The following is a 20,046-nucleotide window of genomic DNA, read 5'->3' on the forward strand; positions in this document are numbered from 1 at the left end:
TAAAAAAAAAACTTTTAAATAAACAATGCCATCACACATGACATATTCCTATTTGAAAAACAAATGAGACATCTCAAGTTTGGACTAAGTCAAACTTTCACACACTCAATATGGAGATCTCGATGACAATATAAACAAACCTCTAACACCCAATACTACAAGCGCTAGATAATAGACATGAGGAACTATTGATACAAAACTAATGTGTAGCATCGATGTAAAAACTAATAGACTTCGGGAGTACTATTGACATGGCCATGAACTATACAGAAGAAATTTTGTATATTAGTTAGAACATCCTTACCAATATACTTGTCCATTTAAAATATCTACATGTGGGTAGGCATTCTTGATAGTAGATTGCAACTCAGACAAACTGCTTCACCTGATATATGAATCGCACACACCATAACATGTGACCAACTCATTTTTGACCTCTGTAATTGGCGTCAATCTGTCTTCTCAGCAGGGATGATGCCCGAATTCCAAACCAAATCGCACAACTGGCAGGGAAACTATAGAAGATAAACTCCCTGTCTACAATGATCCTGATTTTGAAAATTCAAGACCTATTTCTCTGCGAGGAGTGAAGAGCATCAATACCATAAACCAGACAAATCTAACAGAGTGCAAAAGATATTTGATTGGAGGTTGGAAATCAATCCAATGAATGAGAATCGATCCACAAGAATGAGAGTCTGCCACAATTCAAATGAATGGGTTGCCAAATACAAATGAAATGCAGCCCTGTAATGCGGCCAACACTATTGGTCACGATGCTCCTCAACCAGCAAATGTATGAAGCCTCCTGCCAAACGAGAAACTCCACAATAAGACGTCTCTTTCATTCCACAAGCGCTGAAAACTCTACGAGCCAAGATTATCTAGCAATATTCGTGTCAGAAGCCACCATGATATGTGTGTTTCCTAGCCTTTGAAGCTTCACGAATAAGAGGAGTAAGATGGAGTCCTCTAGATTGGAGTAGCCGAGTGCATCTCCCTCTTCAAAATATATCTGCAGATCTTCAACTCACCAACCGAATTTTCCTGTTCGCAGTGGCAATGGAGATTCATAATAAAAAGCTTCTTGATAGGCTCATGTAATTCATGTTTGCCTCTTCTCTCGATCTCCAAAATCTCTCAAAAAGAAAAAAAAACATGGCACATTTCCAAACATGCACAAAGCCCAATCACATTTGCATACAAGCCATTCAACCACAGCCAATAAAAATGACTTTCTCTCGCCTCACTAATCCCTACACCTACGCTCTGATACCACATCAGATTTGGCAGAGCAATCGAATACTTAATTTGCATTATGGGAAGATATTTATACATGAGCATGAGTGCAACAAGATGCTTAATCTGGCACTCACATGTTAAACAAAATAACAAATACAAGTGCCTAAATAGACTAACAACCCATAACAAATTACAAACAAATAAACAAACCAAACAAACAAGCCTACGAGAATGATGTGATATCCAACAGACAATTCATTCCCGTATCTGCAATAATCTTATCGACGAAGGAATTATCTACGGTTGGATCCTTCAGTGGAAGTAACATTGTCATACAAAGTGTTTGGAAGTGTGCGGCCTACTTTCCGTATGAGTGGAACTTTACATCCGGAGCCAAAGGGTGTTGAGTGTCGTTGATTGAGGGCCGAAGGTGTCTTGCCCTCGAGTGCTTCCCTCGAGTACTTCCTATTAAGTTTTGATGATCAGATTAGATAGATAGAAATCAAACACAAATGCACAGAATTTACCTTGGGAAAACCTTCCTCTTGAAGGTGAAAAACCCAGCAATAATGTTACTTATCGTATTTATCAATATAATAAATGTCTTTACAACGAATTGGCTTCACTCTTGAAGCTATATATGAATGGTAACAATCCACAATAGAGAATCTACTATCTGCTATAAGACTCAATCTTCCTTAGTTAATTCACCAACTACTAAAGATGAATATCAATGGACTACTGTAGGATGTATGCACTTTGATCTGCAATAGAAGGAACACAATCTGTTGTAGATGGATGAATCACTGTTTGATGACCACGCACTGTTTTCTTTAAGGATAATACAAACTGCTGTATCGATGACTTGGAGGAAATGAATGATCGAACTATATACCTACACATTTGCTAAACCAACCAACATGTCTCATGTTAATGTGTTCACACACTAATAATTAACCTGACTTTAACAAGGGTGGCGGGAATTACACATAACCAAAGATAACGACAAATCGATAAATATGCATACAAGGCGATCTCATGAAATGTCTAAGGCCGGAAGGCCAATTAGACATTTGGATGTGTTCAGTCGATTTATAGAAGAGTACTGAGTGACGCTATATCATCAACACTTCCCTCGGTAATTGCCCTCGAGTACTTCCCTCGGGTGGGTATACTTCCATTGGGTACTTTGCCCTCGGGAATTTCCCTTAGGTACTGTGTCGTAAGAGAGAGCCGGTACATCAGAGTGGTACGTGACGTGCGATGGAAATTTGGGTACCGTACGGTTGGGTACATTACAGTGTTTTTTAACACTTGGATTGAAAAGTAAATTCAAATGGAAGGTCCAAAAGGCAATTATAAAAAGAGCCATTTTCTCAAAGCAAATCATCTAATTTTGTTATTACATTATTCCTTCCATTTTGGAGATTGAAGCATTCAAGGATGAAAACCCTTGGTGTAGGAGATCTTAAAGAGGAAAACTCTCCTAGTTTCCATATTTGGATTTGCAACAAAACTCTCGTCCATGATAGGTGATTCCATCCAAGAATCATATGTGAGCTTATTTGTTAAAGAAATTGTTGAAAATTTGATCAAGGATTGGATCAATAGGGTATATGCAAGCAAATCGACTAATATCATCATACTATTCACATTTGTCGTAATTTGAAGGGCAACTATTGTTGTACTCAAATTAAGGTGGTTGTATCATCATTTGGATTGCTGAAATTGGATCTTGGTTGCTGTTTGAAAACATTTTACTATTAAGCCGCATTTGGATCTGCCAAAATTAGAATTTTCAACAGCCTACGATCATATAATTGCATATTTTGAAGGGGTTTCAGATATTGCTTTTGATTTATGAGGGATTGTAGACATTTATTGAAAATTTCCAACCATCCATTATTATTCCGGCCACTATACCAGCTCATTTTCCAGCTACACCTCTACAACAGCATCATACCTTATGAGTGTACTTACAGTGAAATTTGCTATAATTAAGTAAATGTTTTGGCAAGCCAATTCACAAATCTCATTCACAATTTTGTGAGATTTTGGTTTGCTATGGTTTTTGGATTTGCCTAAATAACTCAATATATTTAGGCGCCATAATTGTTCAATTGCAATTTGTTCTTTTTAAGTGATTAAATATTGACTTATTGACTACAATATCAGCATTACTTTACTGTATCAGCTACATATGATTAATGAGTATATGAGGGTTTTAGAGTTAAATCAGCTCACGAGTAATTCAAAGCTGTTGTTACAATTGGTTAATTTATCATTTGAGGGTTTCAAAAAATTCATATCAGCATTGTTAGTTGTTGGATTCACTAATATTTTAATTCATAAGGTTCTTGCAAGGTTGTTGCAAATTATATTGCTAAGCAACATTAATTTCAATGGGGTTTGGCATCTATTTTGGTATTTGTTATCATTTCAACTTGCACACATTAGAAAAGTTGTTTATTTCCTTAGGTTGTCTGACTGGCGACATTAAAGGGGTACCAAAGCTTTGATCTTGCTAACCTACAAGATATAGATCTACATTTTCTGTTGACACATGCAAAGCAGTGGAATAGAATTTAGATATTGTCAAAGGGTTAAGCACTTGAATCAGAAACAGATGAAGTAATCATGTAGGAAAAAAACAAAACAATTCCTCTACATGACATGAACTCTTTGCACAAAAACACCAATCAAAGTCAAAGGGATATAGCTTGCAGATTCAAAAGGAACATACAAAGATACATGCGAGAGTTGGTGTAATCTTGAAGAATGATCAAAATAAGACAAAACAATGAGAAGGAAGCTATTAGGGTCACCATCAAATTTCAATCAACCTACGTTCTGAAACCTTTCGACATGAGCTCTTGCAAAGAGAAGAATAGTTGGAACAGGAAGAACTATCATCAAATAAAGAATGACCAGACATTTCATGAGAAATATGAAGAGCTAAGCCAAAACCTTTGAATGATTTTACTTTATGGGATTTTTGTGATCTAAATATGATGAACATATCAAGGAAGGGAAGGAGAACTAAACAAAAGCGGCCCCACAAAGACAGCCAACACTATTTGGGTAAGGCCATTATTCATACATATGATAGATCTAGCAACAACTTTGTCAGATCTTGGTTACAAAAATGGATACCTGCTTCTAATAAAATTTGATGTTTAAAGAAACAATTTTGTTCACTTCCCTCCATGTAAGAGTAGCTTACAAACGGTGCAACCATGGGATGTTTACTCAAGAACATAACTCCATTTCCACATTGGAAATGTTGTTTTGTGAAGGATTGGTAAAAGGCTTGAGAGGAAAGATCCAAAGGTTCACTTTTGGGAGTGGCTCAAATCAAGCAATATGGAACAAATCTCATGGATTATGAAATCTCTGTCATCAAAAAAAATATCAAAACTAAAAATATAAGTCTACAGCTCAGAGGACCCTACATCACTAGTCCTAACATCATGGCAAGTCTTGCATTGGCATCTAAGATAAGTTTTGGATGATGATGTAGCCATGATATTTGCTTGTGTCTCAATGACACCAACATCCAAGGGGTCTCCTTGTGCTCTATCCTCCACAATGCCATGACTACTAACTTTGCCTCTTGATCCACCTGATCAATCCATGCAAGGTCCCCATCACTAAAGATAGGATCATCAACCTCAATAATCCAATCTAATTAAGGATCAACCTCCTCTAGACTAATGGGAGATAAGTCAATGCACAAGATTTGTTTGTGATGGAGGCAAAGGTTGTAATGAACATACAAAAAATCATTCAACCTTTGCACTAAAAGCCTATTGCACTTCTTGGAGTGTAAGGGATTGTTTTAAGTGTTTATGTTTTAACACTTTATGTTTTTTTTTATTATCTTTTTTAAACATTTTCTTTCCCCAACCACGGCCAAGTCTAGGCCACACGACTCACTGGGTCTAACGAGTCTCCCAAACTCAACGAGTACTCGAGTCTCACCCATGGGACTCGCCGAATACTGAAATCTCAAGTCCCCAAGACTCAATTAGGGTCACTCACTTCAAGACATGCTGTGTCTTGTTGAATCCAAGCAAGTCTTGTAACAATGGATCTATATATTAAATTTAGAGTTATTTGAGGATTTTTGTGAATCTTATAGCTTGGTAGTTGTAATCAACATTTATATGACAAGTTCAATTATTATTCCAGTTGTGTTTGTTTCAGGAAAATACAAAAACTCATAAACTAGCAAAAATTATAATTTGGGGACATTACAAGCAAATTTATGAAAAATCCTAAAATTGTGATAATTCACTCAATATTGATAATTAGTTTCCTTATCTGATCCTTCAACTTTAGTAAAAATTCCAAAAAAACATTTGCAAATGTTTGTGAGGTATAATTGAATCTTCAAAAATTAGAGTTTTCTCCTCACTTTTATCCAAATTGTAGCTCAGATACTACTTGATAAGATCCATACATATAATAGTTGAATAATACAATGTAGAAGAGATATTAACACAACACAAGATTTTTGTGGACCAAGATACCCTAATATCCAATATGTGTGGAAATAAAATTAACCTTGAGGAAGGCTAACACCGTGCAATATGCCTTATGGAAGAAGCCACTCCATGCTACATCTCCAAGAAATCCTAAATACATAACATACTTTTCACATATCCTTACAGTGATATTCACCTCCTTTATATAGACTTTCTCCTAATAACATAACAAAGGGGTAAACCATTAAACACACATAGACCTACTCATTATTAATACAACTTGTTGACATAACCCAATATAACTGGTGGAATCTCCATCAATCTATATACATTATAATATCAATCTATATAGAAGCAATGGTGTCCATGCTTTTATTTCTGCTATGTATCTGCTAGAACAATCTCAATTTAAGGGCTAAAACCTGTAAGAAACTTCATGAGTTCTTCAAGTAGAACCAATGGTCTTTCCTTGGAGAGAAAGGATAACTTTTCATATTATACTCTCTCCAAATACAGGTTTTTATAGATGTATATATCTATATCAGAGCTACAGATAACAAACCTAGGCTGGCAATTGTATGCAAAGGAGAGCTCGGAAAACAGAGGAGTATTTGTGAATATTACAGGTAGGTAAATGCCTCGTAAAAATCACAACGAAACATCCTCTAGCTGGTCATTGACTTTTACATGTCTTTGATGGTAACAAACCATGCAAAGGATGAATGATGCATGATGCATGACCAGCCTTAGTCATGTCCAATTTCATGATAGGATCATGTACATAAATCTTGTAGAATTAATGTATAGCATCTCCGTGTTTTATACATGTTTAGTTTCATATGTGGTTAATATATGAGCTGTGCCGTGTAAGGCAAATTATAACTGTCTTTTGAATGGATAGTGAATCAAGCTAGAGGTGGAGGCACAAAATGAATATCTGCTTAGCATGATACCTCAAGATAGCTTTTAATATTCTATGCAACAAGCCGGGAGCATTGAAGGCACTATGCAAAAATGCCATGCTCGTAGTGATATGACAAATGGATTAGATAAAAACAAAGTGGTACCAACTTTTGAAATTGGGATTCTCTGAAAGATTTGACATGGCCATAGCTCTTTCCATAAAATGGTAATTAAGTGATCATGCCACGTGATGGATCACACAACCATAGGTCTAATTAAGATTTCAATATATCCCATATGGTTTTAAATTAAGAACTTGTATTTTTATTGTCCTCCTCTTTCATGGGCACCCCTCAGTAATGGCATTCCAGTACAAAAAGAGAAGTGCCCTTTAAGTTAAAGAGGACAGACATATGCCTACAATAGTCCACAAGACTGTCATTAGGAGTAGAAGTAATCATAGAACTACTTTAACTGGTATGTTTGTCCACAAGACTGTCATTAGGAATAGAAGTAATCATAGAACTACTTTAACTGGTATCTTTGTCAATTCTGTAAATTATTACTTTTTGAGAGAGAAATCTATTTAAGCTACACTCTATTTAGTGTTAACCAATAAAAACATGATAAAAAAATCTAGACAGCTTTTAGCTTCTAAGCATAACAAAAACGCATTAGATTTCCACAGCCAATAATAGATACTATAGTAGAATGAAGAACAGATAAGACTGCTAACTTCTAGATTGAAAATCTTGAGTGGTTTTTTAAACTGGAACAACACACAAAACAAGAATAGGTAAATACGATAATAGAATTATGAAATAACTACAATGTTATGAATCTTTAATTTTAAAAGGGAATTTTGAAATACAGAATATGAGGTGTGTTACCCAAGGCAGGGCCCCTATATGATCCTCGTGGCCATGTGTTATAACAACAGCTTCTATCTTATGACTCCAACGTCGAATAAAAGTTGTATCAGGTAATACTTTCTGCACACCAAGCTCATCATAGCTGTTCACAAGCATAATGATCAGCCAAGTGAACTTATAGTAAATTATTAGTAGAAAAAGATTATCAAAATTTAAAAATCAACAGAAGAAACTTTCAAGTGAAGGAATAGATGTACACACAAACACACAATTCATAATTTTTTGAAATGCATATTATTTTTCTGTGAACTTATATAAACTCAATTAAAAAAATAAGTGTAAACTAGAGGCTATGAATGCAGAACACTGTAGTCAAACGTTTCCAATGAATAACAATAAATGCATCAATAGCATTCCACAAAATGGCCAGAAGCAAACACAAACACACACTTTGTAAATTCTTCAAAATGTGTATCATTTTTCTCTAAACCATTATGATACTCAATAAACAAGATATGTTCCCATTCATGGGGTCATAATCTAAGAGAAAATAGTAGAAATGAGAAACAGAAGTCTACTTTAGAAGGGATTAAAATGAACATTGATGGAGCATCAAATGGTAATCCAAGAGTAGCAGGAGCTGGTTGTGTCGTTAGGATTTTGTCAGTCGATATGCTGATTGGAGGTTCTATGCATACAGGTTCTAAAACTACTAATGAGGCAGAATCGAGAGCTCTCCTTGCAGGTACTGTTATCACTTGAACCTGCACCCCCGTTTGCTAAGATATCAACTCAGCAGGCTTGTGACACGTGGGAACACTCCTAGGCCTGTGGGTTGCCTAAAACTTGGAGTGAACCTCTAGAGAAAGCTGGTTCTTAGCTGGTTATCACCTAATTCTGACTACCCTAATGATTTTTGTTGAGAAAAGAGGAGGAAAACATGAAAATGAACCTACTGCCTAACAGGTGATGCACCAAACTGAATATCTGAAATTTTAGACAAACTGATTAACACACAATAAAGCCAGTAATAAAAGGAACTCTTGCACAACTTAGAAAATTCATAACCTCTGCATTAACACTTCATAAGAAGGCTGAAAAAATAAGAATCTCAGTAGGAGAAAAGATGTTTCTCACAACCTGAGGTTACTCTTATAACTGGCACAACCTATGAACTGCAAATAATTAGAAAACCCCTGCATAAAGGTGCTGACAGGAACACAATCGCAAGGATAAAGAACATCACTTGAAACTGCATTAACACTAAACACACTAAAACAAGAAATCTGAGAAGGCAAAATATGTATTACTGTCAAAATGTGTTACAAAGCTATCAAAACTCTCTGAAACTGAGCTACAAACTCTTTCCTTCTGCAAAAGAACTCAGAAGATTACAATATGCATGAAGCAAAAAAGTCAGAACCCCTGAAAAAATGAAGTTCTGCAGTATATATGCTTTTACAAAAGGTAGTCAAAAGGACTCCACCTCCTCATTTTGGGTCGAGCAACCTCAAAAACCCCACTTTTCAGGCCCTAAAGCGGGTCTGAAAGGGAACACACTTGAGCAAAAGTCAAGCCAGCCCATGCTACTACCATAAAAGCTCCTAAATGCATCATAAATGGCCCCAAAATATCAACTGACAGGCCTGCAAGCCTTCATTAATGCAAAAAATATCCTTGACTTTAACAATAAATGCAAATAAATATCTAATAAAGTGAACACTTTATCAAATATTCATTTTATTCCATTTGTATATTAAATCAAGAATTAATAAATGAAATAAGAAAAAATATTTAGTAAAATGACTTATTAATATCACTTTAAGAAATATTTTAATCACTACATTTATTAAATTTGTTAATGCATTAGTAGCTTCTGCAAGATAAGACTTTCCTAACCCGTTAATCTTCTCTATTCTGTTTTGGTTTTACTCATCTATGCTATTAGATTATCTGATTTATGGTTTCCGAACTGAATATGTTTATCAGACTGTAACATTGATCATGATTATGATATTGACATTGGATAAAAGATGGATTAGATCGACGACTTGCTTAACATAGTTAAGCGTCGATCTAAATGCTATCGGGCTAGTAACCCGATAGCATATGTAATGCTATTAGTTATTGGGCTTGTTTGCTTTGATACCAATTCATTATCGGGTGTGTTTATATCGATATATTATCATTTACAATGGCACCGATTAGTTATCATAGACACCAAGTGGATCGGTTGACATTTGTAAGAGTCATGACCAAGTGACATCTTGGTCGAACATGTCTAAAAGACATGTCTGATCAAGGTGCCACTTGATTGTGACTACCTTACTATATATGCATCATTCAAAAGAAAGGGGATGACATCGAAATCGATACATGTTCATCCTCCATACCTGCAGCAAAAGAAAGACAACAATATTATTGTCATAGTCATAATACCAAAATCTTAAATACACCATCTTGCATATAACTTGTTCATTAAATTGGAAACTACAATAACATTTACAAAATTAAAATAAGAAAATTGTTTAATAAAGTGATAAATTAATAAGTCACTTTAATAAATAACTGTATTGTTTCATTTATTTAATTTTTGACTGAATATACAATAAAATAAAAGAACATGTTTGATAAAGTGATTTACTAAAATTATCACTTTATTAAACAACTTTATTTCATTTTTACATTTAAGTCAAGAATTAATAAATGTAATGAGGAATATATTTAATAAAGTGATTTTTAATATTTCACTTTATTAAAAAAAAATTTTATTACATTTATAGGCTTTTTTGCTTTTAAAATTTCTAATACTTATTAAGCTTATATATTATCACAATAAATAATAATAATGGCATTATTAAGTGATAAGATATAATCACTTAATAAATTCCTTTACAAAGGCATTTTAAAGAGCCCCCGAGACTTTCACGGGAAATAAAAGAGGGAGGGAAAAGATAATAAAACAAAGGCAAAAAAAATGCCTATGCAACTCGATGATATTTTGGGGGAAAAGCAACCCTACACTCTTCATTTCTCCTCCTCACATTCAATTCATTACATTTGCTCTGCTGCTGGAAACCTCACGCCATGGGGGTTTGAGCTTCGATCTGCAGATTTTGGTCAATTCTGAGTGGCTGGGCGTGATTTTTCTTTGATCTTCTCTGCTGCTATGCAAATCCTGCTGCCACGAGCTAGAGTTTGGGTGATTTTTTGAAAAAAGAAGGCGTTCATAGCAAAATAAAGGGCACGTTTTGATAATTTTCTGCGTGCTGGGCGCCACTATGAGAGCTTTCTCCTCCTTTTTACTCCATTATCAGCCGCTTCGGGTATGCTCATCTCATTGAGATTGCCCACTTGGATTTCGAAGCTTTGACTACTCCTTTATATTTCTGAAAATACTGATTGTAAAGAAAATAAAGAGGAATATCTTCAAAATGTTATAGCCATTTCAATGAAAATTTTGCAAATTTGTCAACTACTAATAGCTGATTGCTTTCCATTCGAGGGTTTCCTGGAGCTTAGACCTTTGGCAATAACCTTCATTTTATGATTGGTTTGGGACTGATCATAAGTTCTGTGATGACCAAATATCTTGTTGTTATTACTTTTTAATCAACGAATAACCTTACTGCTTTCCATGGTGCTTGTTGTGCTTTGATTGTCTCTCTGAGATACCCTGCTACAGCTCTTTATGTTCAGATTTGGGACTGACCTCCCATAATTGCAGACTTTGAAGATGCTGCTAAAAAAAACCAGTGATATCATTGTGCAGGCCATGACTCCTTTGTTTTCTGTATTTTATGTAGATTGTCATGGATGTTTTGAATGTCAAGGCCGCCATGTCTTACGTAATGTTCATTGAGTGCACTACTATCATGTGTATCCCCTTTTAATAAGGATAAATTGTTGTCAAATAGCTGCTGCTTTAGACTGTTACATCATGATTGAACTTACATGACTGCACTTTGACCATGGGCTTATCATTTTCACCACATGAACACTGTAACCTTTACTTGTAAATGGTGCGTCCCTCTCTATTATGACAGCAATTTAAGATCCAAAAGATCTTCCAAAACCATTAGCTACTGCTACTTTTCTCATTATCTTTACTGCTTGTGAGGTTCATTTTTAAGCTTGAAGATTGTACCTTTCTGATCTTTTCCATTCTTTAATGAGTATAGCTCTGAAACTCATTTTATCTACTCCTTATTTTTCAGAACTCCCAAAGATGACATCTGAAAGCTGCTCATTGTACATGCTGCCTTGAAAATACTCATCACTGCTTTTATTCATTGTAGTTGCCTTGAATAGATACCACTGCTTTGTAATAGTGTAAGAATCAACTCACTGTCATGAATGATGAATGTTTGATCGATACAATTATAGGCATGTTGGGCTCAACCCTTGTGGGAGCCCATTTTACCCCACATACTAAAAATGAACATGATCAGATCTGTAGCTGCACATGAAGCAAACATGTTAGAAATAATATGCCCATGTGTGATGATTTTCTTGATTCTCTTGGCCACCTAAAATATGCATCTCCTTTGCAATGCACATCAAGGCTGATTTATACATGTATTAGTGAATGTTCATGTATAGTGTATGACCTTCAGAGAAACGGGACTCGCCCGGACTCGCCCAGACTCGGCGAGTCCGAGTACGAGTCATGCTCGACGAGTCCTAGGGACTCGAACTCGGACTCGTCCGAGTCTGGGGAGTAAACTCGCCAGACTCGCTGAGTTGGCGAGTTTGGCTCAAAATCGCCAGACTTGGTGAGTCCTGAGCCCCAAACTCGGCTACTGGCTGGGTTAATAAAATGACAAAAAAAAAACATTTTAAAAAGTTTTTTTTAAAAGTAATAAGTTTTTTTGGAAGGGTCAGGAGTGAAATTTGACATTTTGGTCTCTTCGTCAGGATTATTTTATGGAATATAACATTTAAGTATAAGAAAGACTTATACTTTAAGTTATATTCCATATATACTATCAGGATGTTTGAGAGTGGTTTCGGGCCTCCAGGAGTTCTATTGCAAAATCTAGTTTTTGGAGGATTCTTCAGTTTTCCAGACTTAGTCAAATTTCAGGATCAGGACATTCCAGACTTAGCCAAATTTCAAGGCATTTGAAGATCAGGTTGACATTCCAGACTTTATCACTCACCAACTTGACCTAGCTTGGACCTTCAAGAATGATACTTACTCACCAAGCAAGACCCAATTAGCAACAAGAGCAAAACCAGGCCCTAAGGAAGACTCTCAAAGAAACCCTAATTCAGACTTGTAATAAGTTTTTTTGGCCTCGCGGGGCGCTACCCCTCGACCTTGCCCTATATCGCGACAGGGAGCGTGCAAGGGGCACTGCCCCTTGACCCCACCTTGGGGGCGCTGCCCCCAAACCCCCGTCGAAAAATATGGGGGGAAACTGCGTCGATAGAAGTAGAGAAAATTTAACCTCCGAGTCTGACACTGATTGGATCGACCAAGTAGATATAGAGGTTGAGACTATAGCCATGGCAGAGGAGGTGCGGAGAGCACGAGCACAGACAAGAGATTCAGAGGCAAATAGTGACACGGATGTTCCTGATGTTGGTGAGCATGGCATGGTGTCACGGGGAGCAGCTATGGCAGTTGAATCATCCAGGACCTACCTTAGACGCCTTCGCAGGGGCCGGGGCCCAACAGTGCAGGCTCCTCTGAGCCATAGACTTGTAGTTGTATTTACCTTTGGTATTTGTATGAAACATTTGATGATGATAATATGATGACATGGATTTTTTATTCCATGAGTTTTGTAATATTGTATACATTTGACAATATTTATATATCTATGTTTGTTATTTTCTTCAGCTACAATTTGCGTTTATGCTTATGTGATTGATGTATACTTGTGTATGTAATCAAATGAGCCGAGTTTGATGATGTTATTGTGTCTTTAAGGTGTATTCAATAAAGGGTGTCTGAAACAAGTTTTAAATATTTAAAAATCTCTAAATTTCTTGAGTTTTTCACTATCCCGAGTCCAGCCGAGTCTGACGCCAAGTCCCGAGTCCGAGTCCGAGTCAGCCTTGCCGAGTCCGAATCCCGTTTCTTTGATGACCTTTCATTGCTTAGAACACAGTTCTAACTTATTGCCTATCTCTTAATGCAGGAAACAGGAGCATTGAGGACCTGGGGAAACTAGGAGGAGCGAGACAACATCAATAGATTTATGGATCAGCCAACCAGCGCCAGTCATTCAGGCAATGAATGGTCACCCTCTAGACATGCATTTTAGCATTTATTCATTTATGTGTAATTTAGCTTTCATGTGCATCATGCATAGTGAATGAACAAGGTCAGTCTCACGGCTTATTGTGTGAGACATGCATTCTATCGTTTTAATAAAGATTACATTTCTTCAGAAAGGCTTCCGTAATCTTTCTATGCTTCGTACATTTATATTAATGAAATGATTTCACTTTGCAATCTTTGCTTTTTGCAATCTTTTGAGGTTACTTCCTTTGTAATTGAATGCAACATAGAGAGGCTATGAAATACCACCTGCTCAAAAACTTAGTGGCTCTACCTGATCGAGCCTGTACGTGAAAATCTGGCAACAAGTACCAAAAAGCAGTGCATGTGTAGAATTTGGAAACCAGAAATAGGGGACTCCAAAATAGTGATATAAGCGACCAAGAAAAAAATCTTCCGAATTGGAATCTAAGGTCATACTTAGAGAAAGTAATATCCTAGATCAAGAAATTCAATTAGAATTTCATCTTTGATTGCCTTTGAGAATTGAATGTAGTGGTAGATTATTTAGCTAATGAGGAAGTCCTAGATGTCTTTGCATTTTTAGATTGAAATGATGTGAATGACTAGGATGATTTAAATAAGTATATCCTTTTGGCTCATTCCCCTTAGGTTTTGTAGTGTAATAATGTAATGGTGGTGCAAGGGTTTTAATGTGTTGACTTGGTAGTGGAGTTACTCTCACACCTATATGAAGTAGTTCATTATTTCTCCTCCATCTAGAGGTGGCATGAGTAGTTCAATAAGGTAGTGAAAATGTGTGTTATTGCCATCTGGTTTTTGGGTGTTATGTAAGAACCCCTACCACATAATTTTATACAACTGCCCATTTGAACAATTTTTTTCTTGATCGGAATTTCGTCAAACAATTTGCAACAGGCTGGCCTGAGATTGTTTTAAACTTATTTGAATTGATATTGTAAATAATCAACCTGACAATAATTTGTAAACTTCATATATTGAAGTCAGCTTCATTGATACAGAAAATAGTGCATATAATAATCACAATGAGTTTCTTTATTACTCTTGATATTGCTGTAACAAACTATTACACCTCAGAAATTACAAACAACATAGAGTTATTACTTATTAATTAAATTCCCACTGCGATCACCTTTTGGAAGAGTTTTCCACATCCTTGTCAGCTCCCAATCAGTAACATTTTTCCATTGAAGCTGTACGGCAGATTTAGTTCCTTGTATATGAGTTATGGCCCCTCTAGGGAATGTACGGCAACCCCTCCCAATGCTGCAACCTCCTTTTTATTGTGTAAGGCAGCCTTTGGGAATTGTTACGATGCTAAGCAAGCCTAAAAGAAGACTTTAAAAAGTCTTCAATGATTTTTATTGGTCACTTCATGAAGAGAGTGAGTGGTACGGCACAGAGTAGAAACCCACAAATAAAATTAATATTTGAATTTAAAAATCAATTTCTTCAATGCACACAAAGCACTAAGTTCTCTTGTCAAATTTTGCTTGCACCCACTGCACTTTAGTTTTCTAATCTTTCACCATCACACACTACAATATGCAAATTTACAATTTGCTAGTGTAGACACCCAAATCTGTCCACTTAATTAAATGAATACTTAGCACTTATTTGATTATTTAACCATCGATCAACAATTAATTAAATTCGCCCTAACCCTCTTCTCCTATTAATTAAATAATAATTCAATTTATTTGATTTTATTCACTTGTTTTGACAATTAATTAAATAAATAAATCATATTTGTTTAATTAGATCCCTCTCTCACATTTAAATAAATCAACATTTGTTTAAATCCCTAAAATCCTATCCCTCACATTTAAATAAATAAATATTTATTTAAAATCCTAAAACCCTCACCCACTTGTACTTTCTAAAAATGCAAGTTGCATACTAACCCTTCACCTAATCATATTGAAACCCCTATTATTAGGCTAATCCCCCTCTAAGTGTTTGCACATTCCTAAATTAAGGGATTAGTGAATAGTCACTTCTCAAAACATTTAAGGCCCTTACAAAGCATTAAAAGCCTTTTCTCTTCCACAAATTAACCCATATGGGTCTTTGACCAAACTAACTCACCTTTGACTCTTGGTTAGAGGCTTACCCATTAATCCAACCATCCATAGCAACCCTCAAGTCCCCTCAAGCCTTAAAGGCTTTGACCAATCTAACCCTTTAACCCTTGCACATTCCTTTATCCCTTGGATAAAAGCTTTATCCATTAACCTAACCACCCATTGTAACCATCATGTCTCAAGCATTTAATGCTTTGTCCCTCTCCTCTCAAGCCTTCCCTTGTTGACACTTGTCAACATGGGATTGGCTTGAAGAGGAGCACATGGATTGAGGATCGCCACTTCCTCAAGCAATCCTAACCCTTCCTCAATCCACTCAATCTCAACCCTTCATTTGCCCATTTCTTCTATAAATAGGGCTCATTCCTTCATTGTTGAGGATACGCACACATAAAGAAGGGAGTTATCCATGCATTGTTATTTTGCAGAGATTTTCACTAAGTTGTTTGATGTTTTAGCTCTTCCACTAGTTGGAGTTGCCAATTTACATTAACACTTCATTTGCATCCTCATCCACACTTGACATAATCGACCATCTCCCATCCTTCATTTGGCATCCCATTGTGCTAGTGCTCAAGCTGAGGGCATACTCCACATAGCAGCAAGATCTTGGAGAGGAGGAGGACAAGGAAGAACTAATGGCATCGGGAGTGTCATGAGAGAAGTATTAATAGTTAATGCGTTGATATCTTTCATGTGCTCTTATGTTTAATCTTCCTTGATAATGCTTTTAAATGGTTTTAGTTTTATGTTGACGACTAATCTTGACTAACCATTTTATGGTGTTTCAGCTAGCAATTATAATAAATTTATACCTATAAAACTTAGAAAACCTGCGACTTTGAAAGATAGATTTATTTGCTACAAATCCTCCAAAACCAAAATCATTCTACACACTTGTGAATCCTATATGAATCCACCAAGGTTAGCTGAAATGGGTTCTCATCATAGGGTTTGTTGAATTGAAAGCAAAAGCTCTCAAAGCTCTCCAAGAAAGTAACAAATCAAGAAGAAAATTCTTTTTGGCTCTCAATCCCTTTTATATCCCATCTTTGAGAGAATTACTTTATTTTATTTTCTTCTATTCCGTTTTCCTGCTCATAAAGTGACTCACTTTATAAATTTCCATTGACATAAAATAAATCCACTTTATTAATATAACCAAGATTCAACCTGTAATTAACTATAAATGATCTCAAGAAGCTTGGGACTATTTAAAATTTAATTAATTAATTATTCCTTTAAAATACCCTCCTTAGTCTACAAGAATAAAATAGGCTAACAATTTCCTATAAATACCTCATTCGGAAGATGGGAACATTACAATCCCCCCTACCCAACGATTGCGTGTCCCAAGCAATTTAAACATGTATGCCAACACCAAGATCCCAAATGAACCTATAGAGTGCTTTGTCATTTCTTTGTTGCACCAACTTGATACAACTTAACTTAGCAACTCTGCCAATCTCTGGTGCATTGTGAAGCAATCCATCAATCATATTAATCCCCAAATCCGAAAGCCAAATTGGGAGTTTTCCACACCCAATACCATGATCTCTCCTACTGCACCACTCTCGTTACAGCTGGAATACCAATGTGCCAAGCCTTTGTTTCCTACTTCTATAACCTATCATAATATCCATCCTGTAGAAGCAAAATAAGAGACTTGGAAGATTTGGATTATTTTTCTATATAAGGAAGCGCCTCATACCAAAGTGATCTATGTAATCCTTTATCCACCCTACTCTTATGTGTCATTAGAAACATGGTCAAATCATTTGTATGTGGAATGAAATATAAATGATGAGCATACCTCACTGTAATATCCCTTGGCTAATCTAACCCTGTTTTGCTTATATGAACACCAAGGAATATTGTCAAACATTTGGCATACAATGTTTGAAGCCCCTGTAGTGAATTCTTTCTTTGTCTTCTTTGGGTTTGTACGCTGCAAATGAAGTTATGGAAAGCTTCTAACAATGCAAAGTTGTTATAGAAATGATATACTAGCTGTTTTAGACCTTTCCACACATATGTAATGACTGAAATTAACTAGTACAGCTAGTTGACATTAAGACAAACACTTGTCATGCATCCCAAAGTACACCTACAGCCATTAGGCATTTAAGCAAACAATTGGCATGAAAGCTAAATGGCTGATCAATGTTGAATGTTACCATGAATGTGGAATATGCAAATTATATCTCCATTAAACATATGCAACCTCCAAATATTTCATGATATAATCATAATAGAAAATGATGCAATGAAGTAATGATTTTCTAATACAATGACCATAGATAGAAAACCTAGTATTTCAATGGCTGCCTTGATATATTGGTTTGATTCTCCTCATCTGCAAATCCCTTGTCAAATATATATAGCTGTTCAACCTTTTTAAATCCCCTTCTATAGAACTCAAACTACTGTAGCGCACTGTTCACGACACTGTAACGCACTGTTCACGGCACTGTTCATGTGCACTGTTCACGGAACTGTAGCGCACTGTTCACAGTACTGTTCATGCGCACTGTTCATGGCAGTGTAGCAGCAAGAACAAACTTGCAATCTGCTCTTAAAACCTTGAATAATTTGTTGATAATCTCTCCCAACAAGAATGATATAACTCCATGTGCCAAAGAAGGATGATTCACAACCAACTATAAATGTTCTTCAACAATAAACTTCAAACCCTTGTAGAAAACTTCACCAATTTGCACAAATGAAAGAACTGAAGTATTCTTTCCCACAACTGCAATAATTCAGGTGTTATTTCACACCTTCAAAACTGCTATCAATAGGAAGTTTTTGTTTCCTATGATCAAAGAAGAAAATTGCGAAAGCCCTAGGCTCCACAATAAAAATCAATCAAAATACTATTCATCAACTGAATGCCGAGAATGAACTCTTGCCTTTCCTTTTATTCTTTCCTTAAGAGAGCTCAAACACCTTCCTGGCCAATGTGGGATAAAAGATTTATTTCCACATTAAATTATTCACTTAACGCACTTTATTATATTAAAGTGACTTTATTATTATAAAGTTACTTTAGAACTTTATAATAATATTAAAATATTAAATAAATCACTTAAGTCACTTAAACTTTAATATCTCTTGATGTACTTGTCTGATTGCTAAGCCGTCTGAGCCAGAAGTCGACTCTCCCTGTTCTCCATGTGATTGGATGCCTGTCTAAAAATAGAAACCCTGAATAGTGACTTACTATAAATAGTAAGTATGTGGAACTGAGTCTAGAAATAGCTTCAAAGGCCCAATCAAGGTCGACACTGCCAATAAGCTCTGCTCAGGTGTCTTTCTATTAATAGGAACCCTGACTCTCCCAAAATAGTAACTTACTATAAATAGTAAGTGTGCCAATCTGAGTCAAAAAACCTGTGCAAAGGCCAAAACCTGAATCCAGCTGAAGAGTAATGTCTCTAATCACCAAATAACTGCCACACGAGGCCCTCTATCAATAATTGTTAGCCTACGAGGGTCAAATGATAGGCTAATTCTTACAAACTCTAATGCTCGCAAAATGGGGACATTACACTCACAATGCAATCAATGTGAAATTCACCAGCTTACTCCATTGGAAATCTTGAATAGTCACTTGGATTCCATATCTCACCATTCCAATCACATGAATCAAGAGGTCTCACAAATCAGATCATGAAGAGATGATTTTGCATTAGAAATGGAAGATGTATCATCATGCAAAATCTACTTATCAAGCACAACAAAATTGCACTCATGATGGTCTTCCCAAGTGTTATCCTCATTTTGAATCTCGATGAAAGAAAAGCTGATGTAATCACTGAGCAATTCTTCATCACTCCCTAGCTCATTAATTCCTTCAATCATCCATTTCACCTCCGTAGTCCCTATATCGAATTCTTGTTCCTTCGACGTGGCTGCAATAGGTGACTAATTTTCTACTTTGCAAAGAGAAAAACGAGTTAAACTTAACAAAAGAAGTTCATCAACTTCTTTATCCTTTTCTATGAATACTCTATAAGACTTCTTTGCAAACTTGATGGCATGAACTCTATCTGAAAGCAACTGCAAGTAATCTGATTTCATTACTTATAAACCATGTTTGATAGTCTACAAATTTGGTATAGTAGCTCCACCATTAAACCCTTTTGTCTCTCTTCAAATTGAGCCATCCAAAGGCGATATTT

At 35.9% G+C, this 20,046-nt stretch overlaps 1 protein-coding gene across 3 annotated transcripts in view; it reads right to left on the minus strand.

The window, feature by feature from the left end:
- LOC131056045 (ribonuclease J) overlaps nucleotides 1–20,046 on the minus strand; it is a 210,492-nt gene that overhangs the window by 81,781 nt on the left and 108,665 nt on the right. For all 3 annotated transcript variants that reach the window (XR_009358649.1, XM_059209599.1, XM_057990359.2), the window contains one exon: nucleotides 7,523–7,646. Coding sequence is in view for 2 of the 3 variants with exons in the window: in XM_059209599.1 (XP_059065582.1) it covers nucleotides 7,523–7,646 (124 nt within the window). In the remaining variant the exon portion in view is untranslated. The remainder of the gene's footprint in view (nucleotides 1–7,522; nucleotides 7,647–20,046) is intronic.

The sequence above is a fragment of the Cryptomeria japonica genome, chromosome 8 (genome assembly GCF_030272615.1).
Source record: "Cryptomeria japonica chromosome 8, Sugi_1.0, whole genome shotgun sequence".
Classification (NCBI taxonomy): domain Eukaryota; kingdom Viridiplantae; phylum Streptophyta; class Pinopsida; order Cupressales; family Cupressaceae; genus Cryptomeria; species Cryptomeria japonica.